Source organism: Coenobita brevimanus, chromosome 51, assembly GCF_032717465.1.
Source record: "Coenobita brevimanus isolate Jiangsu-jjx chromosome 51, ASM3271746v2, whole genome shotgun sequence".
Classification (NCBI taxonomy): Eukaryota; Metazoa; Arthropoda; class Malacostraca; order Decapoda; family Coenobitidae; genus Coenobita; species Coenobita brevimanus.
This window is the reverse complement of record NC_137004.1, coordinates 37,195,168-37,219,860: the sequence shown is the minus strand read 5'-3', so window position 1 is coordinate 37,219,860 and position 24,693 is coordinate 37,195,168. Positions and strand designations below refer to the sequence as shown.

The 24,693-nt window shown below is 41.7% G+C and overlaps 1 protein-coding gene across 5 annotated transcripts in view; it reads right to left on the bottom strand.

The window, feature by feature from the left end:
- LOC145400261 (uncharacterized) overlaps positions 1 to 24,693 on the bottom strand; it is a 48,220-nt gene that overhangs the window by 9,563 nt on the left and 13,964 nt on the right. For 2 of the 5 annotated variants that reach the window (XM_080272790.1, XM_080272786.1), the window contains exon 2: positions 3,940 to 4,116. In XM_080272790.1, coding sequence (XP_080128916.1) covers positions 3,940 to 4,116 — 177 coding nt within the window. Of the gene's footprint in view, positions 1 to 14; positions 87 to 642; positions 763 to 1,536; positions 1,578 to 3,939; positions 4,117 to 24,693 lie in introns of all 5 variants that reach the window. The other 3 variants (XM_080272789.1, XM_080272788.1, XM_080272787.1) reach the window with 3 other exon arrangements.

Sequence of the window (24,693 nt, the reverse complement as noted above, 5' to 3'; positions counted from 1 at the left end):
GGTGTGGCCAGTACCTCACGACGCAACTTGTTGGAGAACTTCCCGTAAGTGTCCTCCAGGTACTGAACTGCCTCGCGACCCTCGGACTGGAAAGAGGTCTTAAAGCTTTAGCAATTTCCACTGTAATGCTTTCTTATCCTATGGAGGAGGGAGGGAATATTCGGGGCAAAAATTTCACCGAAAGAAAGAACTTATACAACCTTGTTGGGGTGAAAGTATCCCTTCGTAATAGCTGTAACATTGAAGAAGGTATTCCAGTCTATCACTCAAAGATGAAACACAAATGCAGTCTATACATCACCGAATGATCATTGGATGATCCAGTTCAGGTGGAATTGGTTGGCTGAATTTTGTCCCCGCTCTCTTTTTCAGGTTATCTCATGAAAATTATTTAAAGTTTAAACAAAGTTTTTATGAGGATGTCTGGTGGTGATCGAAGCTGTAATGGTCATCATCTTGTCTAATATTAGTATAAATTTTACGTGATGCTGTTAAGGGCAAGTCTATGCTAAACAAAGTGTGCGTGTTAGCTGCACGCTACCAAGCTTCTAACATCATCATCAACCATGACGACGCTTATCATCAGTAAGCCTCACATAACACAGGAATCTCAGTGAACACGGTAACCTGACTAAACCTCACACAAGGGGGAGGGTGAAGATGACCCCATCAGCATTAGGCGGTCAAGAGCAGGGAGGGCGAAAAGCAGGTGCAGCCTGTCTCAGTGTCGTTACGTTTCAGAGCCCCCTCCTTCTTTTTCTTCTGTAGGCACATCCAATTTGCTTAGTCGGAGTGAAGCTACAGGTTGCTAACTGAGTATGTAAAGTTAGGGTTCCACGCTGAGTGGCTTTGGGTTGGGTTCCTGAACTATGGTGGAGATTTTATTTGCCTCTGTTTCTGCAGAACAGAGGAGGCCTCAAGACAACTGTACAGTCTATTTTTCTAAACTCATCAGACTCTGGACACAGACAGGCAATTCGTTCCCCGAAGCCCAGCATTTCTCCTACACGAAACAAACGATCATACACACCTTAAATTGGTACTACTTGGGAGCTAACATCATAACTTTTGTGTTGAATATGTACTAGGACTCTCATTCGGGACTGCTGAGATGACATCATGACATCTCAGACATCAGCAGTGTTATGACGTTTATTAGTGGCTTGCAGGTAAGAAAAGTCAGTGTTTCGATTCGCCAGGTCATTAAAGCCGAGACATCCACCAAGCAGTAATCTGTTTCCATGCATCCTTGAGTTCGCTTAAGCTGTAGGCTACTTATTGAAGATACATCATAGTGCGTAAGCTGAGGAAGACACTGAATTTCGTCAAACATGGATTAATAATTCACAGAGAGGCCAGATTTAAAATACTTTCCTGTTACAAATTTAAAAAACGCTTTAAATTATTCAGAGTGACTGTGTGCTTCATTCCTGTTAAGCTACATACTGACACATAATAAAGCTGGCATCATGCGCTGCCAAGCTAAGCATCATCAGAAGCAGCGTTTGATTTCGCATAAGAGTCGGTGTATCTCACCAGAAGTAAAGGAAGGAAAGTGGTGTAATCTGATCTGAGGCCTGCAATGAACGTGCGTTGCATTCAGTGTCGGTAACTACGTGCTGCATTATCACTATTGCTCCAAGAAAGCCGTAAGGTGCAGGAAATCACTGAACAATTAAACCTAATCCAGATGCAGGAAATATCGGAAATTTAACTTAGCCAATTATTTTACAACAGCCTGTAACATCCATAGATTTTTAAGGACCGTTTTTGCAGTAATAACAATATTTTACAACAAGAATCAAACTACAGTACAAGTAGCCAATATTCAAAACTTAGTATTCACCAACTTCAAGAATTACAGTACTGCTGTTTTGATAAATACGATTCCACAAAAATGAAGCATTATGAACGCCACTAAAGGAGTTAATGGCTAGTTTTTGTCATCAGTGAAATATTGTCTGAAAAACCTGTAAAACCTGAAAACCTCAAGACAGTGGATGAGAAACCTGCCAACGTGTCGGTATGAGGCCAGTCGTGTTGTGGGTCTTACTGCTGAGGGAAGGAGACAGATGCTGCTGCTGAATGAGAGGCAGTATTATAGATGGGGAGAGAGTTTAGTACCGTCATGACAATTTATAACACCTGGGACAAACGATAGCTTGGTGCTCTCACAGAACTCTCACTGCCTGGCACTTTCTATAACCCAGCAATCTCCATCTCTGCAACTCGGCACTCTCCATAACTAAGTTTATCTACTGCTCAGCATTCTCGACACCCACTGCCGCCACTCTCCATCACCGCCGCTGTCTACAACTCAGCATTCTCCTTCGCTCAGCGTTCTTCATCATTCTGTCACCCACCACTTGACACTCTCCCCACCGATAATCGACTCCTTAGGCACTTTTTTTTCCCCTTAACTTATAGACTATCTTAAGACTACAGACCCTTTGTAGTCTATACATAGGAAGGTGATCCTAAGAGTGGCTGCAAAAAAGGATATTAAAGTATAGTGTACATACATAACTGGAAATGTGTAAAGTCACAGGCAAACATTCTTCACTTTTCATGGTCAGGTACAAACTCTGGAACGGAATCATTTCAGTCACTGCCTGTTCATCTCCTCGAAACAAATCTGAGGTTTCGAGTTCATTTAGGATTTGTTCTGAAGGTCAAAACTGAATAAGGAAGAACATTTGGCCATGAGTTACAATAACTTTAAAATGCCTAGAACTATACCTTTAGTAATGCATACCTTAGTCTTATGTTTTGCACATAACATAAATTTAGCCTACGTAGTTCTTCGTCCCTTCAAGGAAGAGTAGAAAGTGCTGAAAGTGACTTATTAATGTGAAGAGCATTAGGTTTCTAAAAAAAAAAAAAAAATCTTGCATAGTTAAACATATCAATAAGTCCTTTGTCACACAAGATGAACCGATGAAATACTTTATCTAATAAAGAGAAATAAAGTGATGGCTCGAACAGTAGCAGCTGGAGAGGCAGCATCAAACTGAACGCACACACACAGTAAGTTTCCTGCCAATTGGTTCAGAAACAAAGTCGTGAGGGAAGGCAATAAGCGCCTGTAAGAAATAGAATACCAAACACTAACACCAAGAAGAAACGGAGTAAAAACATTTTCCCTTTGGGCAATGTAAAAATGAAACTTCATCATATACTGAATCTGAGATGTCATTTCAAGATGTATATGGGAACTGAGCAGAATATGACACGAGCGAGTGTCAGAAATAAGAGGGGACTGAAAACTGTGGTTTTTCAGTTCGACTTGTGTAGCTTAGTGCTGTATTATCAAGCTGCTTGAGTTCCAGTAATCCTGTTTAAGACTGTAAAGTTTTAAGAATGTGTATCATCTTAAAAAATACTGTACTGTATCGAATAAAAAATATCGGTCCTTAATTGCAGAAACATAAGCATGATATTATATTCTATTTCCTCAATTAAGATCATGTTAACTCCCCCCTATAGTACAATCTCATCTTCCAACAGCCTCGTCAGTCCACATTCTTCTGCTTCTTCTATGAAGGCCACTTGCATATCCTTCTCCATTTCTACTCCCGATATGCATTTGCTCCAACTTTCACTTTTTCCACTTTTGATTTTGCCATTTAGTCAGACTCTTTGCAAGTAATTTGATATATTTATGTATTACAGCTTTCAACATTGTTTTTCGTTCTTACACAAAACATGAAATTTTTTTTTAAAGTTCTAAATTGCACGATTCAGACACACCATTCTCATCTATCATACAAGTCAGTTATCTCGTTTATGATCATCATATTCTCATTATGACTCTTTAACTCACTTCCTCTTTCCTGAGGGTAGAGTCCATCAGATTCTCATCATATGCTGTGCAAATTAGTTCTACCTCCTCTCATGGCAAGTCATACAAGTCAACTATATACCGCTGGGCTATCTTACCTCAATGGGCATTCCCTGCCTGGCACGGAAGTTGGCAATGATGTCATCTGCCTGTCGCTCGAAGTCAGTGGCGGGGCGTGGCTCGAAGGGTTCCAGGGCGAAGGGTGATCCGGCCCTCTCGATGGGGGGACGGGTCATAGCTGGGGTGTAGGCAGCGGGGTCCATGTTCTGGGTCTCCTGAAACACCAAGGGCGAGGTCAGCTTGGGGACACTTTCGAGCAGCACTGGACCGCTGCTTTAAAAAAGGAAGGTATTAGGTGGGCATTCTGAGAAACCGAAATGCTCAGTTGCCATCTTTGAGCTGTCCATGTGGAATGCGAACATTAAAAAATATAGTTTTTGTTGAAGGAATAAGGTTGAGAATGATCAATAAAATGCAGCTGAGTAAAATAAAGATAAACAAATGTTGAATATTAACTGGATGGATCTGTAAGCAAGAGGAATGTGGATTGTATCTATATGTAAACTTTTTATACAAGAAATGGATTAAAAGCTTTGCTGCAATTTAATCAGAAGTGTTGAGGCCTAATAATGCTGACCAATTACATTTCAGGACACGGTACATTAAACAATTGAATGATGTCAGTTTTTATATTTTCTCCGTTGCAACAGAAAAAAAAAATGGTTTGTATGCCACTCTATTCTCTCTCTCTCTCTCTCTCTCTCTCTCTCTCTCTCTCTCTCTCTCTCTCTCTCTCTCTCTCTCTCTCTCCCTCTCTCTCTCTCTCTCTCTCTCTCTCTCTCCTTTGGTCTCTGAAAATGAGTCTGGCGAATGAAAAACAGTTGGAAATGATGATTGTACAAAGTCACAGATCAGTGTAACTTGCGTGCGTTATTTCTGACTGAAGGTACTAGTTTTCAAAGCTCATGGTGAGATAAGGTGAGGCAACAGGACTTTTATTGCCGACAGTATAGTTAAAATGTATGACTAACTCTGTGAAGAACTAAAACCTTCCCTGGTGTAATGTGCAGTTTAACATCTTGCTAGTATTATGTGCAACAGTTTCACAGCTAAAAAACCCAGATCCAGATATTTCACAGCAGATAATGGCTGTGATGCTGGTAAGCACGAGAAGAGAATCAAATATACATAGATAGATAGATAGACAGTATATACAGAGGCTTCAGTTCTAGGAAAATAATCTGTCAGTATCATCTGATATTCGACGATTTTATTTCACCTGAAAAATATGAGGGGGAGGAGGGGAGACTAGATGCCAGTCCATCCATGGAGTCTATAAAAACGGAATCTTTTCAGGCGGGCCAGTTTCCCTAACACAGATGGAACTCTTGTAAAAGATTAAAGAGTATTGTCATTTCGAAATTGAGAGTGTTGCTGTAATAATGAAAATAAATTTACAGTGTTCGTACTCAGCTTTGTGTAATCCAGTGCAAAACTCACCCTGTACAACTTTCGGTGAACCAAAAAGTACATAGAAAAATATACGTCCAAAGTTTGTTACAAAAAGCAACAATAAATCAACAGTAAGTAAAACAATGCAAACAAAATGATGAATAATAAGAGCAACAATTATATATAAACTTATTACCAGAACCAAAATGATAACAGAAAAAAGCAAGCAATGAAATAAAAAGTGTTATGGCGGAAAACAGATTATATCTAATTAATGGGAAAGGAAGAGGAAACAAACTCTTGCTTGGAATATATTAAATCATTCTTAATTTACGAAAGGTATAATATGTAGTGCAAGTGTCTGCTGTGTGTGGTATGGCTCTTGCTACTACGAAATCACGTAAGAGTTTAATGTTCAGAGTTTTTAATCCTGTGGGTTTCCTTTGAAATACTGGCGGTGTAACGTCTACCGTATGTACTGTTTGTGACCTTCCCACTGAAGTTTTTTTTGATGATGTCTGCCACAAATTTATACTGTAACTCGAATGGTGATATCTGCCCCACATGTGTCGTGAGTCCTTGTTTTTTGTTTTAAGAAAAAACATTAAACATGAGTTAATAGAGGGAGCTCTAGGGACAAGGATGAAGCTAAACCATAAGGATGCAAAGGAAGCTGAGCGGTTATTGTATTCTATCGTTATTTACAAAACATGAAAATGCCCACAAGCTGAGGACGGCAATTTCTCAGACTGCCAGTATTTATTCTGAACTTATGCATGTGTGATTTTCAGCAGATGTTGACCTATTTAGACCATTTTTCAATGTGGAAAATTCTATGAAGGTAGGGACTTGTCTATTTAGCTTTAACTGTCTGAAACAGAGCTTGGCTGTAGCCAAAATGAATCTGAAGTGTCAATCTTTCTGAAAGGGTTATTAGTTCTGAGCAAGGTTTCGAAGCTTCAGCAAGTTTAATTAAACTTCAGCTTGTGGGATTTTTACGTGAGTAGAGTTTTATAGAAACCGTTTATAAAGGCAACTTGAAAAGGCTGTCTCTAAAGGTCAGGAATGTCCAAGTAGCTTTAATAGGGCAGAACAACAGTCCCGGTGGCATAGCTGAGAGCAGACGACACACACACAACCCACAACTCACTAGGGTGTGTGAAGCCGAGGAGCAGAAGTGGCAGACACGGACCCTCTTCGGCGGGGACGTGGGTGCAGGACACAGCACACTTAGACGGAGGGTTAGAGGAGCTACTGAACGAGGTAGAGCTGAATGGAAGAGTTATTGAAGGAGGTGAAGGCTATAGGTGGAAGAGCTACTGAAAAATAGAACACAAAAGGCTGAATACTACTAGGTGGAGAGGAAAAGTGAGAGCTACTTGCTAAAGGGAAGTAATAAAATGGTCGAAGCTAAGGAATATTTTTAGTGCAAGGAAGTGGAGAAACTATTGAAAGAAGTGAAGGTAAGTAAAACGTACGCTGAAAATTGCCATAAAGAGGTGACTGCAAGTAATAAGAAGGAAGTATGACAGCTGCCGTCAAAAAGGACTTTGGTTAGCAGCTAGAAAGGTAGAATTTGTCAAAGTTGTATTTTGTGGTAGAACAGAGTAGAGCTGAGTAGAAGCCGTGTTTCGAAGTGAGACGGGAAGTGGAAGATTTAGGTCAAATGAGGAGAGTAATCCAGCTGAGGGGACGAAAACCACTACTCAAGAGGATGTGACAGGTCTAACGGCCATTTAAAGAGACAGGAAATATAGCATATGCATTTTGAAGCTTATATTATAGTAAATATGTTGAGATAAGAGCTGTGTTTGTTCCTGTTAAGTGGCTACCGAGTCTATGAGAGCAGAGTTGCATTTGTGAGTGTAGGCTATGTAAGGAAAATGAAGAACAAGGAAAAAGATAGTAAAGTATGAGCATGTGAAGGATGAGAGGCTTAATAGTCTTGAAAGTTGTTAGGCAGCAATACTGATAGTTGGCGGAAATTACTGTCGATGCGGTAAGGCCAATAACTTAGCAACAACTGTTCAGTAAACGGAGCCAATTGCCACATAAGTACATTAAGCAGCCGGCATTAAATTTCAGCAAAAATAAGAGAAATAAGAAGTTAATTGTAAGCAAGAAATTGCATTTAACAACGCTTAAGCATTAGACACAAACTATGAGATCACAAACGCACACCAACAGAATTTTTTTTTTTTTTCATTTTCATCATTAACTAGTCATGAAACAAAATAAAAATCATCGATTACAAGCGTACATACCATTCGTACCGTATACCATTTTTATATTATTATTACTTTTAAGCAAGTTTTAGGTATATATTCTAGAGAACTGTTTGCAGAGTGTCAGGTGATGGTGGAGACGGCCGAGCCAGGTGAGTGGGGAGACGAGGTAAAACAAATAATATTTCCACCCACTTATCGGTCTACTAATTGCCGTCAGACGCCTAATCCCGAATAACCAGGAAGGAGATTAAAAAAAAAAAAAAATGGTCTGCCAGCTTTTCTGTCACCAATCATCTTCACTCCCACTCAATAATTCAAACTACCCTTCCTCACGTACTCCTCCGTTTCAGCCATCCACCCTGCTTTTTGGTCTCTTCATTCTCCCATCACCTCCGGGTCTATACACTCTCTTGATCACCCATTCATTTTCTGTGTGCTGTAGCCTGCATGTTAAATGTCTCCCCTTCCCCACTTTTTTTTTTTTTCTCAGTAGGTATGTTACAGAGATGATTAAATTAACTTTTGTGAAGTGCACTGCAGTATCACTTGTGATTACTGCAGTGTGAAAATTAAGTAATCAAGACCCTCCTTTCTCTCTCTCTCTCTCTCTCTCTCTCTCTCTCTCTCTCTCTCTCTCTCTCTCTCTCTCTCTCTCTCTCTCTCTCTCTCTCTCTCTCTCTCTCTCTCTCTCTCTCTCTCTCATTTGTTGCCGAATTTATTACCCGTCGCCCCACTCATACCATATCGGCCTCCCTCCACCTCATCAGACTCCCCTAACCCCTTTCGCTGCTATGGACGAACTCAAGTTTTTTTTTTCATTATATCTGGCTGACAAATGACGATTCTCTTTCCTTCTTTCTTTTTTTCAGGCCGAGAGAAATCCTATGAGGCGAAGAGCTGATGCATTGCACTCTCCTAAATATTAACTAACTTTTCTGCCCGCTGAATAAAATCATCTGGTGTCAGCCGGAATATAATATCAATGTAAGTTAATAGCAGCAGAGGGGTTAGGTAATGCGCTTCCTACTTAAAAATTAGGATTAGGTCAAAAAATATTAATTACTCAAAAATTATTTCATCAGAGCCAATAACTCACACAAGCGTAATCGTTTTATTTACTTTTTTTTTTTTTTTCGCTGATTTTTGGATTTATGAAATGACCTGTGTGTGTGTGTGTGTGTGTGTGTGTGTGTGTGTGTGTGTGTGTGTGTGTGTGTGTGTGTGTGTGTGTATTGAACGTCTAGAAAAGCGTGTACGATTGAGTTACAGTAATGAGGAAAGCTGTGGTGAGGGGGAGTGAGTGTTGGGGTGTACTTGTGCTTATAACATGGCAGGATTATGCGTGTGGAGAGATGTTTAGGGCACGAACAAACGTTGAAGAGTCTGTGTAGGTGTGGAGGGGGGGACGTGCTTCGTTTGAATACTGAAACTCTAATAGGCATGGTTATGAATGTGTCGGCGTTGTAAATATGAGTGTAGTTAGGTGTGGGTTGTCAGGAGGGTGAACGGGGGCATAAACAGGCATTTAGATGTGTGGGCAGGTGTAAAAATATGTGGGTAGATGAATGCAGTGGTGTAAATAATAATCTTCATAACCAAGTGTGTGAACATTGTGGATACGAGTGTGGGTAAGTGTTGGGGTCATGAGCAGGTGTTTATGGGCTTGAACAGGCACTTAGATTTTGTGAATGTTGGCGATATGAGTGTGGGTATGTGTGGGAGTCATGTGCAGGTGCCTATGAGCATGAATAGCCCTTTAGAATAAGTGAATGTTGGGGATATGGGTAGGGATAAGTGTGGGGATCATGTGCAGGTGTTTATGGGCATGAACCTAAAGTAAGAAAAGTTGTAAGTGGGTAAATGTTGGCGATATGAGTCTGCATGGGTAAGTGTGGCAGGTATGTGCAAGTGCTACAGGGGCATGAAGAGGCATTTAGAGGTGTGGGCGGGTGTGTGGACAGGTTATGGAGGTTAGATCCGACGCCGGACCGCCGCAACTCGAGGGGTGTACGGCATAAAGCCGCAGTAATCCTCCTGCAAGATAACCAGAAACACAGCCTTACACTCCCACCTCGGCCCTCTCAAAGCAAAAATGCCAGATCTCTTGTTCTTTTTCCTTTCATGGCTTTATTTTGAGAAGTGGACAATATATCACAGTTTTGACAGAATATAGCAAGTCTTATAGCCAATATTTGGGCCACAGTATAAACAGTATTAGAAGCAAAGCTAAGAGGAAAGTTTATGCAAGAAGAAGATAGCAACAGAAAAGCAGAGCAAATTTTAGAAATCAGTAATCAATGAAAAGGGCATAAGTAAACATAAGTAAAATGGCACAAAATAATAGTAATAATAATAAATGTGGAACAGCCAAAAATTATATATTATTTTGCATCGCCTACAACTACATATAAAACAGAACTATAGTTTTTTGCAGGAAAAGAAGCAGAAAAAAATGTAAAAAAAAATGTGTACCGAACGATCGGCGAAGCGTTTTGCTTTTTTTTTTTTTCCTTCTTTTTTTTGCACGGCGTCGGGTTAGAGCGATTTGGAGACCATGTGGGTAAACAGTGGTTGCACAACTCCCACCATTCTCCTGTCACCATTTGAGCTACTATAAAAACTGTTTACTCCTTCGCTCCCATGATGTACGGTATGTTCTCTTACTTTCTTCATACTTTCAGTCGAATTAATTTTGAGACTTTTCAAACTATAATGATCAATTATAGGCTGTATTGTCATATTCACTGGGATCCTTATATATATATATATATATATATATATATATATATATATATATATATATATATATATATATATATATATATATATATATATATATATATGTATATCGACATTTGTCTTGGTGGTAACAAAAATAAGTTGAAAATTAAGTCCGGAATGGGGTGGTCAACTCTTGTGATGTATGGCTGGTTGTTGAGCATTTCTATGATACGTGATAGGTTTACGCAAGACATCCTACAGGAGTTAATGAGCTGTATGGCTGCTTGATTCCAAGCAGTTCAGACACAGGAGTCCCAGCCATAAAATCACAAGAGCGGCATTTTTATTGTTGGTAAATATACGTCATTTTTTACAACATCCATGTTTCATAAACCAGCCATACGGATCACAAGTGTAACATTACGTATGGCTGGTTATAGGCATTTTTAGAACAAGAGTTACTAGATATTAAAGTCGTTCCATCCCGAGCTCAGCTGGGACGTCTGTACATCTTAAACATTATACGGGCACATATCACAGCTTCAGTGTTTACAGTAGCTGGACGGGTGACAGACACACTAAAATAATGGAAGTCACACATCACTGTTTTTGGCAAGGGTTCGTACTGTAGTTGGCTTTGGAGTCTTCGTAGTGCTTTTCCTAGTCGATTTATCCTGTCTTTTACCCCTTAGAGTCCTTTTGTACGTTGCTTGCACAACCTATGTTCGCGTTAGAAACATGTAAAAAAAAGCATACAAGGGAGCACTATGGTGTAATATGTAAAAATAAATCGCTAAGGAAGAGGTGCTACGAAGTCTCCCAAGCCATCAAAAATACGACTTAACACTTTCAGCATGGTGACGCCTTGTTGAAATTCTTGCTATCTCTCAGCCAGTTATGTTTAGTTTATTATTAATTATTATTATTATTATTATTATTATTATTATTATTATTATTATTATTATTAATACAGGAGGGGTTAGATAAAGTCCTCCTCTAACCAGGCAGTTTTCTTAGATGAACCAAAACGTCCGGAACTAGCAAGAACAAAGCATAAATTACAGGTCACCGTGCTAGAAGGATTATAGGGTCTCCAAAACGACTTCGGGGGTGTAAAGAATTACCCCTTTCGGAGTGTAATTCGGCGCCAGACCTACCGTACTGCTCGGTTGCGGGTACTCTGGGTATGTCATGGAGGTCAAGAATCGTCGAGGGTAGTTGTTGGAGGGATCCACCTCGGCGATCTTGTGTTTGGCAGGAAAGTGGAAGGTGGGTCAAACAGCACAGAACACCTTGGTAGTTTAAACTTATATATCTTTGTAGAAATATGTACCTGTGCTTCTTTCCTCCCGACTGTTCAATAATATAAGGATTTTTCTCTTTTACAGAGGGTAGCCCAACCCTCTATTTTTTTTTTTCTGGAAACCATAAATTATAACATTTAACTAACACCTATATATCTGTTATATTGGATACCAGTACCTGTCTATCTATCTATCTATCTATCTATCTATATAAGCAGAGCAATTTTTATTTATTCTTTACTGGAATAACACTTCTAACAAGGTACTCTGCTCTCACTGCAATACCTGTATTTAAATATTTTTACTGGGATATACCCAATAACTTTTTATTCTAATTCTTTTTATATCAATGTTTCAACAACTGGTTAAGTGTGATCTCATTTTTTTTTTTTTTTCTGGCTGAGGACCAAAATCCTGATTAATGTGACAAATAATCGAATTCATGCTTAAATACAGTACATAGATTCATAAACATGTTGTCTGTAATGATGGTCCCACATTTCTTTTTTACAATCTTCAGAACCTACCTATCCCATGCATACACTAGTTACGATGACGATGATGGTGATAATAATGATAATTTTAATGATGATGATGATGATGATGATAACGATAATGATGGTTTTGGACTTACAAATCATGGTAATAGTGGCATAACAATTGCACGTTTGGCATATAGAAAACAATGGTTAGAAAACTAACCAATTTTCTACAACAGAAAGCTGAACAGTCATGAGAAGCAAAATACTACTGCATATTATTCTTGCTTCTGCCAGACGCTTTTATCCAGCAGCTACAGAGTCAACCAATCCAAGAAAAACAGTTCATAAACCTTTTTAGTTTTGCAGGTGACAGGGGATCTCTTTCAACAATCGGGTCATCCGATCCTGTAAAAAGAGAGTTTACAGTCTTTTACATTAGCTTTGTTTTTCGAAGATTATTTATTCAGCATCATTTAACCGATGAGTTAAAAAAAAAAAAATGAATAGGAAAGAGTGGCAAGAAAGCACAGCCACGCCACCGAACTTTGACCTCTGACTCGTGACAGCGATACTGACCAATCTCGACTAAAATCGCACAACATCTTCCCATCTCTATACTCAATGTATGTGCCAGTTATGATCAACATCGAATCTAATCATGTAAATCCAAAACCCAAAATAAACTAAAAACACCCTTCTTCTCAGTTAAAACGCTGAAAGAGCAATGCCACGAACCACACAGAATAGACCCAAGTAACCTCCTCAAACCCCCAAAATGAAGCAACGAAACCAAATCAACCTATATGTTCGAACAAAGATGCAACTGTGAGGTATTAGCTGCATTATTTTCGGCCTGGGATGGTCCGAAAATTCGTAATTCAATATGTTTTTCAGAGCATTTTCCACCTTTTGACTATTATCCATCAGCCAGTCTCTCTCTCTCTCTCTCTCTCTCTCTCTCTCTCTCTCTCTCTCTCTCTCTCTCTCACACACACACACACACACACACACACACACTATATATATATATATATATATATATATATATATATATATATATATATATATATGTGTGTGTGTGTGTGTGTGTGTGTGTGTGTGTGTGTGTATATATGGCCTTAACCAGGGGCTTCGGCCCCAATGGTTGATAGGCCGGAAAAAAAAACACACACACACACACACACACACACACACACACACACACACAGAAAGACAGACCGATATGCCGATAAGCTCACAACAGCTACGACTTCAGGATTGCTGGTTAGTTCAACCTACATTTTTAAATTAAAGTTCCGCTGCTCCATTGCAAGGTGTGATAAAATGTTTTGCTAATATTATAACCAACTTCTAATGACTTGCCTGTGAAATAAGTGTCTAATATAAAAAGAAAACTTGTCTAACATTACTAGAACTAATCACACCAAGCAAACGATGTATTCAGCGGCCAAATCAGCCGAAGCGAGGGGAAGAAGCGAGCTCACAATTCTTTATATATTCACTGGTGGCGTTCACTGTGGCCTTGATATGACGACCTTGCCAGAGGGGTAGCGGGTATGATGTAGTGGCGTGGTGTGGTGTGGTGTGGTGTGGTATGGTATGGTATGTTGATGTGAGACTGTGAGGTAAATTGAGGTGTGGTGTGGTGAAGTGTGATTGTGTGATGTAGTATTGTGTGATGTGGTGGTGCTGGGTGCTGTCGTATGGTGTGGTGACGCTGGGTGGTGTCGTATGGTGTGGTGGTGCTGGGTGGTGTCGTATGGTGTGGTGGTGTTGGGTGGTGTGTTGTGGTTTGGTGTATTATGTTGTGATGAGGTATGATTGTGTGGTGTGGTGGTGGTTTTGTGTGATGTGGTGTGAGTATGTGTTCTTGCGTGTTGTGTGGTGTGGTATGGTGTGGTGCGGTGGTGTTGTAACGTGTGGTGTGGGGTGGTTTATAGTGATGCTATTTGAGGGGGATGGTCACTGGGGAGCCTGCCAGAAGCTTGAGTCATCCCTTCACTCTCTCCCACCTCCCTAACTCCCTCTCTCTCTCCCCACCACATCTCCCTTCGCTCTTTCCCACCTTCCTAATTCCCTCTCTCTCCCCACCACCTCTCCTCGCCCTTCTATCCTCTCTTTCTCTGTTTCTCCCCTCCCTTCCTCCTTTCCTATATCCTCCCCCTTCTTTTCTTTGTCACTGTTTCTCATCTCTTTTCCTCCATTCCTATCTGCCCCCTTCTTCTTTCCAATATCTCCTCTCCATATTTCTCCCTTCCCTCCTGTCTTCCTGCTCTCTCGTCATCACCTCTCGTTGTTTCATTCCCCTCATTCCTTACCCTCTACGTCACCTCCCCTTTCCTCCTACCCTTTCCCCTCCCTTTCTGGATCACATACTTTGTTATTCTGTTTTTCAGTTGATGTAATTTTGAAACAACTGTAGCTTGTGAATAAGTCTTTGCATTACTGTCAAGGCCGGAGCAGCTAGAGAGGAAGGTCGATAAGTTCAGTATGGCATGTGCAGCTACCGTATGTATCTCTGTATGACTTCAACTTTTCCTCTCCCTTCTCATCGCTACAAATCTCCCTCTTCCGCTGATATCCTTCCTCATCCCTCGCCTCTCCCGCCTGTTTATTCTCCATCCCCACCCTTCGCTCCACCTTTCAGCTCTCCCTGATTCCTTCCCTCCCCCTTCTCCTCCACAGTTTCTCTCGTTCCTCGTCTGCAAATTACCTTACCTATTTTCCTCGCCTCTCCCTTCTTTCCTTATCCACCCTCTCCCACTCGGACCATCTCCCTCCCCCTTCCCCCCATTTTTCACCTCCTCCTGCTGTCATCCCCCTCCCCCATCTTTCTCCTCAACTACCCATTTTTTTCTGTACTTCCTCTTTTCTTTTCCCTCTCTCCATTTTTCACTCCTCCTTTTCTACTCCAGCACTCCCTTTCCTTTTCCTCCTCCTCCTTTCCTCCATACTCTATCTCCTCCTCACCCTCCTTTCCTTCACCTTTTCATCCACCCCTCTCCCCTACTCCCCTTCCTCCTCCTTTTTTCTCCCTCTTTCCCTCTTCCCCTCCACTCTCCTTCTTTGCCCTCCCCTCCTCTCCTACCCCATATTCTCCCTGTCTCCCCCTCTCAACGCCTCTACTTCGTCTCCCCGTTTTCACCCTCCCTCTGTGTTTCCACCTCTCCTTCCCTACCCATGTTCACCCTATCTCCCCATTAACCTCCCTCCCTCCACCTACACCCCCTACCCTTCGCCCACGCCGGCACAATCAGGCGCCAACTGGTTCAACCCAGATCAGGGCATCTAGAACGGCTGGGCTAGAGATCCTGCTTTCAATATTTTCAGTGTTCCTGCGGCACTAAGACGTCATGAGAGGTATCGCAGCAAATTTTTTCTTAGCGAATTTTTATGCACATTGCCTTGATATTCTCTTACATGTTATTTATCTATTTCTTGAATCTACATACTTTACCATAGTGACGTACCAGTGAGGATTTGGAGATGTAATGTACTAAATAAATCGCCAAAAATCAGGTGCTCCGAAGGTTCCTGCGCCACCCACAATTATCTTCCGTGTCCCTTAGTTAGACAGACACCCCTTGCAATGTCTCCCTACGATCTCCTTGCTGATACTACGAGAAAGGTCATTCACGGCGGTTTGTTGCTCCTACCACTCCAGTTCAGGCCATTTTTAGACGTCCAGATCAGGGCCGGTCAGAACCATTACCATCATCATCATCGCAGGCAACAACAAAACTATCAACATTATCATCACCAACAGCTTCATTAAATTCGTCGCTGTCATCATCATCATCTTTACTTACCATCTTTACCATCATCGCTATCGCCATCACCATCGTCACCTCCATCATTATCATATCCATCACCACCATCTAGTTCTCAGCTTACCACTTCTTACTCCATTTCTGATTCTGTTAAATGTGCATCCAGAAAAAGCCGTACCAGTGTGGATAAAGGATTAGGATTGTGCGTTACGAGGCCACAAGTTTTTATGATGCAGCCAAAAGTTGAGGATGTGAATAAAAAAAAACCTTCTCCACTGCTCTTATGACCCGCCAACACACCATAAAAACACTCCCGCCAGTACTACCACATCGGTACTGTATGGCACATCCTTAGCTTGTCGAAATATAGACGGTAGGTATTTGTGCCCAAGTGGTGGAGTCTGAAGGTGCGTGGAGAGAGAGAGAGAGAGAGAGAGAGAGAGAGAGAGAGAGAGAGCGCTTACTCGATCTCAGGGAAGGGGCATTTTATCCTGTGTACAGAGGTGGAAACATAAAAAGCTCCCGTCTCAACTCATTTGACAACATAGAGGGTCTTCGTTCCTAATCAAATCACCGGGAGTCAACTAGAATACCAAACCTTCTACTTACAACGAAAACAGACCATGGAAATTATTGTAAACCTTTTGAACAGCTGCTACTTCCCCCTGCTGAATAAAATCGTCTGCCGTTAGTGACAATTTAATAACCGAAAATCTGGCATTCAATGAGTAGGCTAATGCGACTCAAACCACGGCTAAAGGGAACATGTGGAAACCAAAGTCCCGTATCCTGTGCCTTGTTTTACCTCCCTTACTACGAGGATCTTACCTAGAATTAATCGTCTAATGTAGCAAAAATATATAACCTAAAATGGGTCGTGACAGTTTTCGTGTTCATGTCAAATCTTTCTGTGCTGCATGGTGTTCCTTCTCAGTACAGTATTTTAGTGTTGTATCCTTCTCACTTTTTCCTGTCTGCTTCGAATGGAGTTTTGGTGGATGGGAGGGGTCTTACTGCTTTTCCTTCCTTCTGACTCATGGACTAGTTACCTTAACTTAAGCCTTCCCTACAGTAGACAGCCTCGAAAGGACCCACAGAGCTGTTTCTGTTTCCTTTCCTTTGTATCCGTTTGTGCTAAATGGGGTTAAAAGACAGTAAAGCACTGATTCTCTCTCTCTCTCTCTCTCTCTCTCTCTCTCTCTCTCTCTCTCTCTCTCCGGCGTAAACAATAATGAGGGCAGTGCCAAGGGGGGGAACCACTATTGCCAAAAATGGTGCCAGGGAAAACACTATATGTGATGTAGGGGAGGATGCCAGAGAGAGAGAGAGAGAGAAGGGGGGATGCGATATAAAGAGAACGACAGACAAAGATTACTCATTTTCCTCCACAAAAAGTAAGACAAAGACAGAAATCAGAATTAGTAGGTATGATTCGAACCCCATGATAAAAATACCAGCCGCAAATTCTGGAACCAAGACGAAGACTGAGGTTATCGAGATGGAGAGGGAAGAAGAGTAAAAAAGAAAAAGAAAAAAAGCAGATTGTGGAGTTCAATGTCATAAATACGGCGGCCTTGGAGGGAAATGAGAGAGGCAAAGCGGAGGGAAAAGAGAGGAGAGGGAAAGGATAAGGAGGGAGGGGGAAGGAAAAGGAGGGAAGAGAATGTGGTAAGAGGTGTGGAGCAGGGAAAGGGAAGAGGGGGAGAGCAGAAAACGAAAAGGAAATCGAGAGGGAGTGGATGGAAGAGGAGAGACGGGAATAGAAAGAGAAAGGTAAAAATAAGAGGTATGGGTGGGGAGAAGGAGAAGGAGAAGATAAATGAGAGGGAGGGAGGAAGCAGAAGGGTGAGGGTGATAAAGAGTCAAAGGGAAGGGGAGAGAAAGAAAGGAAGGGTGGAGGGATAGAAAAGAGGGAAGAGTAAGAAGGGAAAGATATGACGGGTTTTGAATTTTCTAAGACCGGACTGTCATCTTTGCAAAACTGAAATCACTCTCACATGTTACAACAACACCAGCGCTAGGAGCAACTACTACTACTACTACTACTACTAGTAGTAGTACTACTACTACTAACTACTACGACAAAAACAACCACAGCAAGACACCTCTCAAACTGTTCGCCATTATTCTCTCACAAAACTTTAAAACTGCAGGTAACAACCGTAATCACACGTCCGCTAGAAGTATTGTCAACAAGTAAACAGAGGGACTTGGCAAACACACCTCGTCATTGCAGCTACACGTGCTTTGCAATTGCGGAGTTAATCCTTGCACTGACGAGGCCAGACGATTTTTTTTAGAAGGGTATTGTGGTCTCTTCTTAGTTGAGGGAGCCTCTGTAGAAGTGGCTCTGTACGTCTGTCTCTGATGAATGATTCTCGAAAATTAGGTGCTTCACTCACGTAGACTTTAGCGACATTAGCGAAGCCATACCACACACCACAACACCCAACTCTAATACCACATTACAAAATCATCCTCCCACTCCACACCATCCAACTTGAACAGCACACCACAAATATCACCCTACCACACCATACCACAAAAACCACCTCCCACACCACACCACAAAAATCACCCTCCCACATTGCACCACAAAAATCACCCTCCCATACCAAACCACACAACACATCACACCACTCCTTGCATCATATCACAAAATCACACCTCCCACAACGCACCACACCAAGGACACCAACCGCAGGGCTCTGAAAGTCACGTATCTAATGCATTTGTACTTGCATTTTAAACTGGCTACCATTAGACGATTTTTTTTTTCAACTCAAGATGGACCAGTAGTAGTGAATGGGTTATTAAAGGCTGTCTCTAACCCTTCAGTCCAAAAAGTCTCTTCTGTGCTGATAAAATAGTGGAGAAACACGAATAAAATCTCCCCTATGTTGATAAAATTATGGAGTAGCAAAAAATACGATATCAAAAGGAGTCATGGCAGTGAAGAAGCTAAAAATAATAATAATAATAATAATAATAATGATTCTTTCATTGCAACGAACGCATTTGGTCAATAAATTTTTGTTAACGTCAGATGATTTTACCCATATGAAAGGCATTCTTGGCAAATCCTTCTTTAAGCCCCCCAAAATAAATTCCTGGAGGTTTAAAACGCTCTCACTCTCTCTTTCACCGTCACTGAAAGGCTTATGCATTTTATTTTCTTTTATGCCATTTTTTTTCCTAAGAGGAGGGCCACATATAATATTCCTCTTTTGGTCGAAAATATTGATGCTTCTAAGGGTTTAAAAAGCATCATTATATATGATAACCCATTCAACGAAGTCTTTCCAGTGTTAGATAATATCGTCTACGGGTAGCAAAAGTAAAATACGGCATAGTACAGGTGGGATTGCTGGGAATATTTTCTAACCATTTCAGTGCGTGCCAACTGTCCTAAGCAGGATAATTATCAGCAGATAAAAATAATAAAGCAACAAAGACGTCATAGTCGTAAACTAACTAACCATTTCAGTGTCAACAAGCGATTTTTTTTTTTTTTTCAGAAAGACATACTGCACACAGCAACAAAATAGCACAATAATATCAATTTAAGTTAGCATATATGGTTTTACTTACGCTAATTCCAGACAGTTATGTACAACTGAAGGTAACTCTTACTTCGGACTCCTTAGTGTATTAGAGTACTTCGGCTAACACCATGCATTTTTGCTCAGCTGATGTACATTCCTAACCTTCAAAAGTTAAAACTTTATTTCAGCATTTCCACTTGTGGAACTATTTGGGTAAATGTTTCGCAACGACTAGATGACTATTATATATATATATATATATATATATATATATATATATATATATATATATATATATATATATATATATATATATATATATATATATATATATATATATATATATATATATATACACACACACACACACACGATTTTAAGCAGTTTGATAGCTATTGACGCATTTTAGGAATTTGTACTCCCAATCATTGTATTATTCTGTATGTATAGACAGACAGACAGACAGACAGACAGACAGACAAGAGCTGGACCAAGAACACTAGCAGTGTGTGGGCGGAGGCAGCCTTGTTTTCCTTGGAGCGCCGCCCCCCCAGCAACCAGCTACACAGTCTTCATCTATTTACAGAGCCCCCATTAACCCCCTCCCCACAACCCCGCCTTGGAACAATTTGCTGGGGGATTAAAGGGATTTTAAGAATGAGGTTCGAAGACCTAACCTGCTCACAATATTCAAAGGGGGGGGGTGAGCAAAAATTCGCCTCATATTTCACACCTGCATCTCACATTCCTTTGTTGGCTAATATTCCTAAGCTGAGAGAAGGATAGCATGTTTCTCTGCCCACGGATGATGATCTATGCTACAGTGCGTTAGGAGGGAGGGTATCGGACGTATAAAATACACTTAGTGGAATACTAGGCTAACTTCTTTTCACTGACTAAACTATCGCACTCGGCAATTCCTTACCAGATATGGTGCTCGGAACAGATGAAGCAATATTCCAACCCATCTGATTTTTTTTTTTATATGATCCCATTGAATTCTAATATGGTTTCAAGATCATGGATTGGAACTGTTCTTCACAAACGCACAGTTGCGGACATGGCTATTAACAAATTGCATCACGGTAAATAACAAGACAGTGAGCAATGATTTCTGAAAACCCAGTGATATGATTTTCGGAGTTCAACCAACTTTTCAGAATATTGTGTGGAAGTTTCATAATTATTTGACTAAAAAATGGAGCGATATATATGTTCGCAACTGTACAACTGAGGGCCTTTCTTTTACAATGTCTCGATACAACATCAGCAACTTGTGAGATCTTGCAAAGAATCAATAATAATCAAGACACATTTGTTCACCATAACCTGATGATGTCTTGCTAAATTAACCAATCATCTTCAAGAAAGATGGAATCTCGAGTCATTAGTTTGAAACCTCACAAGTGTACAGGAATTTCTACTTGGGACTGTACAATCCGGGTCACTTGTTTGTTCAACTGTTTCTAATCTTTGTCACAGCCAAAGACATGTAATGGACTTCAAAGCCATATGAAATTTTGCTAAAGTAATAATAAATAGCCAAGATGGTGTAAAGATCCATTAATTATTCGGAATCTTTCTAGGGTAAAGGACGCCAAAGCCTACACAAGTCACGTAGGTCACCAGAAAATCAGGAGGGTCGAACTTCGCTTCACTTGCTCAGAACCTCACACGCGTCAAGTGAGTGTTGAGCGTGACCATACAGTAAGAGAAATATGGGTCTAGTAAACTCATGAAAAGAAATTCGTGCCCATCCAAAATCCGCAATAGTTGAATATAATCACATTTTGAAAGCGTGACGAAGAATTTTTAAATATCTTCTGTAATCTGTTACGGGACCACTGATAAGTTTTGATCCTCTCACCGACTCCAGTCAAATAATCTGGCCTCATCCTGAATTTATAATGACTTTTAATTAGCAAATATAACGATATTAAAACAGGAAGAAATAACGCTAAAGTTCAGCTTCAGAAAACCTATGGGTGTGGTTATTCTTAGGTTGATTACACAGTACACCACACCAAACTCATTTATGTAGCGTCTCTTCTATTAACCGAATGCTTGGATTTCCCCAATGTTCCTGTTTACCAAAATGTACAACTGGAGACCTGAATGTAACACCGACTGTTGTGGTTGGTATTTTAGAGGACGACTGGGACAGCAGAATTTAATCGTCATCCTCATTGACCCTCGTACAGTTGACATGCATTTACACTGAGGTTAATCTTCTTTAGTAGTACAGACTCCCAGGTGGTTGTGACTGAACATATAAATCGTCAGTAACTTAGTACAAACTAGTTCTTTTTACTGAAATGTATATTGGATGACTACGAACTGCATTTTATTTAGGTTACCACAGTCGATAAAAAGAAATATAATCTATCACACAGACGTATCTAGAATGGCTTAGAACCCCACCCTCCACTGACGTATCCCTGCGTCCTTTTCATAAATTATGTATTATGACACTGGTTAATTAAAGATCTTCGGTCGAGCTGACAGACTGCATTTCGTAATTATACTGCTACTCTCTCTCTCTCTCTCTCTCTCTCTCTCTCTCTCTCTCTCTCTCTCTCTCTCTCTCTCTCTCTCTCTCTCTCTCATTCTATAGCACATCCAACTTCATTTATGTCCAGCCTACCCCTACCATCACACTCCCTTTCCCCTGGGACTACGGCCATCATCCTTACTCCACAGCCCTACCTCCCCTGCCACCATAACTACCCTGCCAACCACTCCAACTACCATCCAACCTTCTGTTACATCAATTTCCCACAACCCTGCCATCCAGCATCACCCTGTCCACCTTCAAAACTGCCATTCAAATCTCACCCCTGCCAAGACTTCTGACATCACACGCCACCCCTGTCACTCACCTCCAACCACCGCACTCTAAACCCTGCCATTTAGTTTTCCTACCATCCCCTGCAACCCTTACCCAGCCCTGCCATCCCATCCACATCCGTGCCATCTTATTTCACCCCTGCCACACCGCCTCATTTCCATCCATCTCAACTGAACCCACATCTACTATCTGCACCTCTCCCTACCTCCAGGAAACACCTACTTTCTCACCCTTACCCCTGCTATTTTCCTACACCTTCTGTCACCTACATACCTGTCGCCACACACCACTTCCACTATCCATAAACCTCTACCACCCCATCCCAGCTATCTCCACTTTACTCGGCCATTCCTACTCCTTCCATCTCGTTTTGCCGCCTCCACCCAACTCCACAAACACACCAAATACCTCACCCCAAATCAGCCATACCCACTCCTGCTACCGTGGTTCTTCCATACTAATATTTACATCTCCCTCCTTGCCACACTCTCAATATACCCTCATCCAATTTTGTTTCAGCTCTGTCGTCCTATCTCCTTTTCTTACTATATCAGCTGAACACCACCCCGTACCATCCGTCTAGCTCCCTCCTCACCCTGCCATTAAGAAACACTCCTACATACATCACCTCACCCCTATCACCTCTACCTCTGCTACCCCAATCAATGCCATTACATTGCCCTAACTCCATCTCTATCACATCCATCTCACCCTGCCACCCCAAACCAAACCCACACTCACTCCTTGCTGCCCCAGACCTACTCATGTCACCTTGTAATCCAGCCACACCTTTGCTCCCTCATCTGTGACCCAACCCATAACCCCTGCCTCTCCACTTCCTAATACCACTACGAGCCACACCTACTGCCTCACTCCAACCCTCCCTGTCACAACCCTCACCTTGCCCTGGTATCTTTTTCCATCCCTATCACCCCACCGAGCTCTGCCACCATGAACTGCATCCATTACTTCACCTCTGCCATTCCTATTTCACCCAAGCACTCTCATCCTAACCTACTCAGCCATTTTCTTCCATTCTTGCCATTCCCTAGCTCTGCCACCACAAAGCACACCTACTGTATCATCTCCACCATTAACTTTGCCAGCTAACTCAGCCACCCTCACCCTTGCCATCCCACCTCTGCCACCACACCCAATACCTCACCCCCCCACGCACCGTGCCACCCACCCCCACCTGCCCCCGTCCTGCCCCGTCTGCCTGCCTCTGCCACCCCCCGCCTCTCGGCTTGGCAAGGGTGTGTGTGTGTGAGCCATGAGGCCCCACCAGCCACTGCCATATTTGTCCCTCGCCACTCTACACCCACCACTACCACCACCACCTACCCAGGCACCTACTACTACTACTACAAGATCACTCACTGTATCGCTATTATCTACCCCTCTCAGTACCCACCACCACCACCGCTAACACCACCTACCCTGCCACCTGCTGCTACTACAGACTACCAGTACTTCCTTTACCACTATACACCTACTACTACCATTTAACCTACTCTCATACTGCCACTACCACTACCTCCAACACCCACCTACTCTACATCTACCAACATACCACCGCCACCTACCCTGCCACCTATTGCTACCACTGACTACCCTTTTCACCTACACCACCCATATTACCACTACTACAACCTGCCACCTTCTACGACCACTGTCACTAACTCTGCCACCTACTACTACACCAACATTAGCACCGCCATACAACACCACCACCACACCCATCACCATTACTAACTACCAGCATCCCACTACTATCACCATCACCACCATCACTACCTCCAGCACCACAGCCTTCCCCATTACCACTATTTTCATCAGTTCAACCACCACCATCAACACAATATTCACATTTACATCCCCACCACTACAGCCTTCACAATCATCAATATCACCATTCCATCGCTCTCATCACCCCCACCATCACAACCTTTACAGTCATCATTATCACACCACCACACCACAAACACCACTATTCATCACCACCACCACGGTCGCCATCACCTCATACAGTTACACCACCACAATCCTCAGTTATAAGTCCCCCATTCGCCTCTCCAAATCTGAAGACGTATTTTCTATTTTATTCTTGCTGCCTTAAGACTATTTCATTCAATTTAGGAGAGGCTTTTCGAACTAGGGAGGTAAACAAAGAAAAATGCATAGAATCATCATTTATCCCTTCATTTCAAGACGTCTACTGAAAACTGAATAAAATCGTCCGTTTTAGATAGGATAAAAAAAAAAGTGTCCGTGACTGAAGTGGTTAACCCATCGTGTGTCGATAACTTCATATTTTATTTTTACCGCCAGGCGATTTTTTCAGCTTAAAAAAAAAATCGTACTGAAGGCATTAACCCCGTCAATCAGGCTGTTTTACCCAGGTCGGGAGTGCATTTTGGCAGCGATGAGATCAGTGAGGACAATATGCAATTCCTTCAGTCCGAAAACTATCTCCTGAGCTGACCACAATTGTCTGGAGAA